Source organism: Papaver somniferum, chromosome 9, assembly GCF_003573695.1.
Source record: "Papaver somniferum cultivar HN1 chromosome 9, ASM357369v1, whole genome shotgun sequence".
Classification (NCBI taxonomy): Eukaryota; Viridiplantae; Streptophyta; class Magnoliopsida; order Ranunculales; family Papaveraceae; genus Papaver; species Papaver somniferum.
The window spans coordinates 115,228,057-115,236,098 of NC_039366.1; the positions used below are offsets into that span (position 1 = coordinate 115,228,057).

An 8,042-nucleotide genomic window follows, 5' to 3' on the forward strand; every position below is an offset into this window, starting at 1 on the left:
GTCATAGTTACATACATCAAACTTTGGTTCCCACGGTATATACACAGAACCGGAACGCCCTTGGTCGCGCACAATCCAAAACCAAAAAATCGGAACAGAAACATGATATAGCAGCTGGAACAGAACCAGAAAGTTGACTAGATCGACCAGGATGGAATCGACTGGACCGGACCGAAGCGAACCGGGGTGGACAAGAGCGTCCAGGGATTTTTCATTTTCCACGAACAGACGACATCCTTTACAGAATCTCTTCTTCGTTCACCAGAAACTCTTCTTCGTACACACAGGAGACAGCTAGAATGAAATGTCACGAATTTCCCAAGGATTTTTCTTCCAGGGGGATTTAAAACAAGGATTTTCCAAATCCCTAATTACAAATCAAGATCCACAAATCCCTAATTACATATGACCTAGACTTCCATCTGCAAGCTTCTCATGATTAATAAAATCTCCTTCGATTGATGAGAACCCAAAATATAATTTCTTTCTTTCGCGACAAGGAAGAGTTCGTGCTTTATAACGTATTCCAGTGGAAAATATGGAGAAAGTTCAAAGGTAAAGAGAGATTTCTATTGATTAGGATCATTGGGTTACATGGATACAATTTCCTTTATATACTTAATACATGTAAAGGACTCTAAATAGATGGACCGCACATTCATGGGCCGTAGGCCCTGTAACAGAAATTACGGCCCTGTAACAGAAAAGGCTTAAGTCAAGTTTCTAGGGAGTTAAAGAAGGTCCAAAACATGCTTGGGTTGGGCCTGTCTAATTATTTCGATACAAGTCCATTAACCAAACCCTAAGGGCAAAATGATACTCCCACTGAATAAACACACTATATAGCAAAGCGGCGAAATCCTGTTTTGTTCTTTCATGCCTTCCCTATCCTCAAACTGAAGAAGAAGAAAAGCAGCGTTTAGCCTTCGATCAGTCCGAGGCGAATTAACTCAAAATGGTTGGTTCTCTTACACACTCTTTTAACGATTTAATCACTCTTTTGATATCTAGGGTTTTGTTTCAAGTTTGTACATGAACTTTTTATGTAGATCTAACTGGTTTATGATCTGTAGTTGTTTCTAGGTTTAATATTCGGCTAGATTTTGCTTTATGATTTATCTCTTGATGTTGAATCTTCTGTTAAGGTTGTTACTTTTAGGGTTTATGTAATATGAATCTTCTGTTATGGTTGTTACTCATAGGGTTTAGTAAGATGACCCAGAAAACTAAAGCGAAACAAACTTATGATGTGATGAGAATTTTAGTGTTATTTTGGCCAGATTTATTGTTCATTGCTGAATATGTTATGATCTATGTAATTTTTTTATTATCCTTTATTTCTTTCATATGTGTACTAATTTTGTTGTGGTAATACAGGCAAGAGGGTTGAAGAAGCATTTGAAGAGGCTCAATGCGCCTAAGCATTGGATGCTTGACAAACTTGGTGGTGCCTTTGTAAGAATCAATAGTCCTTTTCTTGTGTATTTTTATTACCATATTTGATGCTTATTTGGATTTGGTTTTAATGAAAGATTTTTGTCTTTGTAGGCTCCAAAACCATCATCTGGTCCACACAAGTCTAGGGAGTGTTTACCATTGATCCTTATTTTGCGTAATAGGTTGAAGTATGCTCTCACATACCGTGAGGTTATTGCTATCTTGATGCAAAGGCATATTCTTGTTGATGGAAAGGTCAGGACTGACAAGACATACCCTTCTGGGTTCATGGGTATGTACTGTTATCCCTCATCTTGTTTTATACTACTAATTGTAGAAAATATGGGATTGATGCAAAATGGGGAGAGCTTTTCCGTAGCTCTGAAATACTTACAGGTCTTCTGCAAGGTGCTCAGTTATTCAATCCCTAATATTAATTTCCATTTCTGGAAATGATGGAATCATAGTACGGATTTTGTGCTTTTGATTATGGGATTTGTTGGTTGTTTTGATTTGTATTGAGATTTTGAGGGTTAATTTTGAGGAATTAAATGATAGATTATTCTTTCTGTTTTCTTCTCTAAAACCTCTACTCTGTACAAAATCAGGCAACTACTTACCCATTCAATCATAATTCTCTCAAATCCGCCTCCAAAGGCCATTACATTCAGTTTGTTATCTCAGTTCTTTACTGATTGCGGTTTTATCTTCTCAAGCTACAAATGTCTACAATTTGCAATTATCTGCGGTAAATAAGATATTTATTGAACAAATGTATGTTTGCACCTATTTGCTTCATCTAGGTATTTAGCAGTAAATCGGTAATAGTAGCCAATAAATTGCTTCAACAATATTGACAGTGTTGTTAGTGATGTTGATAATTTGGTTGGTGTGATCATGTATTCTATATTAATCAACAGTGACCAAATGATTCAGAAATTGGATTTCATTAAATTCATTCATACTCAGGACAATGATGATTCCTCAGGACAAGTTATTATGGATGATGGACAATGAATGTCTAGCTATTCTGGTGCATAATGCTTCTGGACCATTCTATTTAATTTATTATGGATGGCCTAAGATCATTATAGACTGGATTAGCTAGATTTTCATCCTCCATCTGTATTCTCACGACTGATTAAGAACCTTCATGTTTCATATGTGTATGTGTTGATTTCCCAAGACATTTCCATTTATTCTCGTGCTTACCTTTGCGGTTCTTTTGGCTTTGTTTTTCAGATGTCGTGTCAATTCCCAAGACAAATGAGAACTTCCGTCTCCTTTATGACACCAAGGGTCGTTTCAGACTCCACTCAATCAAGGATGAAGAGGCCAAGGTCAGTCTTTCTGTTTTGTGTTCTCATAGTTGTATGGGATATAATTAACCTTTTCTTTATGTTCTCATAGACTTATGTTTTTACTAAGAATATGTGATTTACAAAACATTTTACTGTTGCAGTTCAAGCTTTGCAAGGTCCGTAATGTGCATTTTGGATCAAAGGGTATCCCATACATCAACACATTTGATGGTCGCACTATCCGCTACCCAGATCCCCTGATCAAGGCTAACGACACCATCAAGCTTGATCTTGAGAGCAACAAGATTGTCGATTTCATCAAATTTGACATTGGTAACGTTGTCATGGTTACTGGAGGAAGAAACAGAGGCCGTGTTGGTGTCATTAAGAACAGAGAAAAGCATAAGGGAAGTTTTGATACCCTTCACATCCAGGATAGCACCGGTCATGAATTTGCCACCCGTTTGGCAAATGTCTTCACCATTGGTAAGGGGACAAAGCCTTGGGTGACTCTCCCCAAGGGCAAGGGTATCAAGTTAACCATCATCGAAGAGGCAAGGAAGCGTCTTGCAGCACAAGGAGCCGCTACTGCTTGAGTTTTACTATGATGATAAAATTCTGATAGGTTTCAGAGATAGTTTGTTAAAGAATTTCTTTGGATTGCTCTCTTTTCTCATTTTGAAGTATTTCTCCAATGTTAGCTTAAGAACTTGTGTTTTGTTTTTCATTAGTTGGCACTGTATAGAACTAGATTTTGTACCTCTGCTATATTCAGTTTAGACCTTTACTGTCACCTTACCCAATTGTTGCAATAACTGGTTCAGTGAGATGCCAGATATTCATATGGTCAACTGTTAGCTAGATCTAGTTTGATGGTCCACTGGAATAGTCGCAGAATTTGAAAATTCTGTGTACTTCCAGTTGTGCATTTGCATTATGCTTCCAGTTGGTGTATACAGTTGATGGCCTGATGGCCTAACAGTATAGCGAGAAGCTGGGTATTGATATGAATGGTAGCTTGAACCAGTTGTTGGTCTCTGGAATAGGTGCAGAATTAGTCTACATTCTTTCAATTGTGCATTTTCATTATGAGAAGCTGGGTATTGATATGAATGGTAGCTTGAACCAGTTGTTGGTCTCTGGAATAGGTGCAGAATTAGTCTACATTCTTTCAATTGTGCATTTTCATTATGCTTACAGTTGGTGTATGCAGTTGATCTCGATGGCCTGATGGTATGGTGAGACGCCAATTTTTTAAAAGTGTTGTCAAAATCTGCATTCATCCGGTTGTGCATTTTGTATGATGCTTATAGTTGGTATATGGCTATATGCTAAGTTACTCGTCACGTTCTTCCTCTACTGGATATATTGGAATAGTTTTCTTGGCATTTTCAAACTTGGCAGCTAATCTATCTATATTTTTCAAACGTAATCAATCAAACATTCTATATTTTTCAAACATAATCAATCAAACATGAACATTCAAAACCATTTAATGTGGCATAACTGGGTACATGATAAGCTAAGTTGCTAATATCCAACTAAATGCAACAATAAGACTGAAGTAAGCCGCTCACAAGGAGGTTCACTTTTATTGATCTGAGTTCCTACCTTTTGCCTTCTAAACTAGTCAGATCCTACATCTCAACATCTGCTGATAATACAGTTTCTCTAAATAATAACTCTATGCTTCCGACGACTAAGAAACACAGCTACAAACTTCAAGCAAACACCAACCACACTGGACGGAACTATTGACAAGGCAAGGAACGAAGGGGGATTTCTCTATTTATCAAGCAGCAGCTCCTCCTTCAAGCAGCATCTGGTTAAAGTGCCATACACCTACAAGCAAACCCCAGAATTACCAACAAGATTAGGCACCATCCTACAAGGATATTAAATAATGGTGACGAGAGGGGTATGGAAATCTGATTTCTTACCATGTCCTTTGCCTATCCTCCTCAATTGAGCCACATATTCTGATATCTTTTTAATAGCTTCCACCTAAACAAACGAAAGAATATGTCACAAAACCATAAACAAACGAAAGAAATGTCACAAAACCAGACATCATCAATTTCAATTGCTTCAAAAGAAAAAAAAATCATCAATTTCAGATGCTTACTACCAAATAACTCACTATAGAACAAATAAACACACCTCCTTGCAACAAAAGGAATCCAGTATAAAAAACCATTCATACCTGCTCAGTCAGAAATTCGGACTCCACAAAATCCATCAGTTGCACGTCATTGTTTTGATTCGCAACCTATCATTAGCAAAGAAAGATATATTAGAGAAGAAGCCACGTTTATTAGAAGATAACACAGAATATGTAGTTTGAGATGCCACCAAATAAAAGCAAAAAGGAAAGGATAATGATAATTACACTATGCAAATGGAGAAGCTTCTCATTCACCAACTTCTCCAGCGACAGTGCAAGTTCCATAGCTGAGTCAAGAACAACCAAAAGGTTAAAAATAAAACAAGTACACATTATCAAGTTATAGATTCTCAAAATCAATTCCAGGCATGTTGAAAATATGACCACAAGAGCTAACTGCATCACGGGAATTGAAACTAAAAGGCGGAAACCAAGTTCCATACAGAAAACACATAAGTTAACTACCGAATCATAAAGTACACAGACTGCTTCTAATAAGAAACTTTAAAGAGTTAACAATTGCACACGGAAATTGGGTCTACGACATTTGCACAAAAGACCAATGACCATGAATATGCAACAGATTCATAGCAATGCTTGTCTAAATAAACTCGGGCATAATTAAGAAACCTTAAAGAGTTAACAATTGTACCCGGACATCGGGTCTACGTATACATTTGCAAAAAAGAGTAATGACCATGAATATGTAACAAATTCAAAATAATGCTTGTCTACACAAACTCAGGCATAATTGATGCCTAAGCTTTCATGGAAAACGAAACAATAATCGCAATTGATAAATACCGTCACAACGAAAAAAATTCACAACCATCATGGAAACACATAGTATGAAACCAAATATGCCTGGTTGCTCAAATAAAAGCCAAGGGAACCTTACCATACAAAGCATCTCCCTTCTCAACATGCTCGAACAGGCGCGACAATAGATTGCAGCTTCACTTTACCTCCTCTTTTATTCTGTAACTCACCAAAACCACAACATCAGAAACAAACAAATATATCCAAAACATCTAATTAAGCCCAATTTTTTCGTCTTTTCAGAATACAAACCTGATATTCCATCAGTTTCTCTGCGTGTTGTCGTTCTTCTTCACTGGATTCCTTGAAGAACCTGATTTATAACAATAATCAAACATGAATCACATCATATAATGATAAACCAAGCTTAATTATACCCAAAATTAACAAAACAGAAAAACAAGATTTATTCTTTGAAGCTTACTTTGCCAGGCCTTTAAGCGCTACGTTATCTCTATCAAAGTAAGCATACATGGCTTGGTACACATACGACGCATTATATTCCACACTGTAATTCAATTGAACAACAATATTAGCATATAAAATCCTTAAAAATGGGAAAAAAAATGAAGAAAATTTTAAGCTCACTTGATTTGATAATTGATTGCAGATTCAGAATCATCCGTGACTTTTGACGAGCAAGAGATTGTTGAGGAACACTTGGAACCAAAACAAGTTCTTTCTTTACTTCTTCCGATGGATCGAAAACTATCCCTGTTATTGCAGCACGGTTGTCTAATTCAGCAGATATCACAACATTTCTTTTCTTGGGAAAAATCGAAACCCGAGAAGGAGATGCGAATATGGGTTTGATTTCTAGTTGAGAGGTCTGGAGAGGAGAAGAAATGGCAGAAGAAATCTTGAGAGCCATTGATTTTGGAGAAATGAAAGCAGGGGGAAATGAAAACGAGCAGGGTATGAGGGTAATCACAGAGGAGGAGGAAAAAGAAGAAGATATAATGGTTTCACTTTTTGATATGAACCGTTGATTGGTGAGTTAAGTAGATGGTTACAATCGATTGATATGGATGGGGCGCGTGGCGGGCTTGTGGTCTTCATGACTCATGGAGAATATTCTAAAAAAGAGGGGTCAATAACGAAATATCTTGTTATGACGCGTGTATAGTTTATCGTTTTGAATTTGGGAAAGCCATCTGCTGAGTGCTGACTGCTGAGTGCTGACTGATGTGGATGATGTTTTCTGGTACGAGACAATGTAGTACAAACAAAAAAATTCACCAAATGGTGGTAAATGTTTGGCCAACGCTGCTACTGTAAAATGTAGAATCATTTTTTTTTTTGGGACCATGGGTTTTTTGAGGGGACAATAATTTGATTAGGCCACCTTCCCTATAATTATAAGGGGTGTCCTAAAAGGTGGAGATGACTAATTTATTTTTTTACCTAATTAAAATTATAACTAATCTATAACTTCTTCTTCCTCTATTTTACAATTTTTCTTCTTCTCTTCTTCATCAATATATGATCATCTAAATCTGATCGTATACAAATCTAATCAAAAATCATCAAATTTTCATCGTCGTCGATTCATTGAGTTTTCATCGTCGATTAATCAATCTTTTATAAACAAACCTATCCATAAATATTTTCCCACAAACTCATTACTTCTAATTCGTTTTTGATTGAAATTTTGAGTCGTAGTCATCAAAATATGTTGAGTTTGGAGGTTACAGTAGTAAGTTCGGTTAGGATAATTTTGAAAAAAACCCTAATTTTACAACCGAACTTTTAAAAATGAAGAACACGAAGAACACTTCGGCTAAGAATTTTTTTTGCCTAACCGAACACCTGAGTTCGGTTGAGTCGCAAAAATAATTTCAAAACCGAACTCTTCTCTATATAGCCAAATGTTGAGTTGGGTTTAATCGCAAAAAAAATCCTAACCGAACTTTACTCAGAAAACCTATATAATGAGTTCGGTTAACTCGAAAAATAATTTCGAACTCTTCTCCGTATAGCCAAATGTTGAGTTCGGTTTAATCGCAAAAATTTTTTTTTTTGTGAACTTACCGAACTCTGTTGTTTAAAGTTCGGTTACAACGTGGTCGAGTCGACTGAACCGAACAAACTCTGTAAACTCAAGCAGAGTAGTTCGGTTACATTTGATTTTTCATCAGCTAGCCGAACAAACAAAAACTCCATTAAAGCTCTGGTTCGGTTGCTTGTGATTTTGGATTTATTAACCGAACCGCATTTGCAGAAAGTTCAGTTACATGTTCTTCATATAATCTAACCGAACTTTGTTGATCTGGTTGAAATTTTTTTGTTACAATTTTGATTTTGAAGATATTTTATGCCAT

The 8,042-nt window shown here is 36.4% G+C and overlaps 1 protein-coding gene and 1 pseudogene across 1 annotated transcript; one reads left to right on the forward strand and one right to left on the reverse strand.

The window, feature by feature from the left end:
• The first annotated feature begins 819 nt into the window (after positions 1–819).
• Positions 820–3,578, forward strand: LOC113314206 (40S ribosomal protein S4-3). The gene is made up of 5 exons (XM_026562986.1): positions 820–958; positions 1,378–1,455; positions 1,549–1,729; positions 2,680–2,777; positions 2,900–3,578. Exons 1-5 carry the CDS (start codon positions 956–958, stop codon positions 3,332–3,334), a joined length of 795 nt encoding a protein of 264 aa, XP_026418771.1. The 5' UTR covers positions 820–955; the 3' UTR covers positions 3,335–3,578.
• A 587-nt stretch (positions 3,579–4,165) lies between these two features.
• On the reverse strand, positions 4,166–6,676 carry LOC113314207 (annotated as a pseudogene).
• Between the last annotated feature and the right edge of the window lie 1,366 nt (positions 6,677–8,042).

Bases quoted from the DNA above. Each gene is read 5' to 3' on its own strand.
- LOC113314206 (XM_026562986.1), top strand. The intron at 1,456-1,548 runs GTAAGAATCAAT...TTGTCTTTGTAG, and splicing joins ACAAACTTGGTGGTGCCTTT to GCTCCAAAACCATCATCTGG. The intron at 2,778-2,899 runs GTCAGTCTTTCT...TTACTGTTGCAG, and splicing joins TCAAGGATGAAGAGGCCAAG to TTCAAGCTTTGCAAGGTCCG.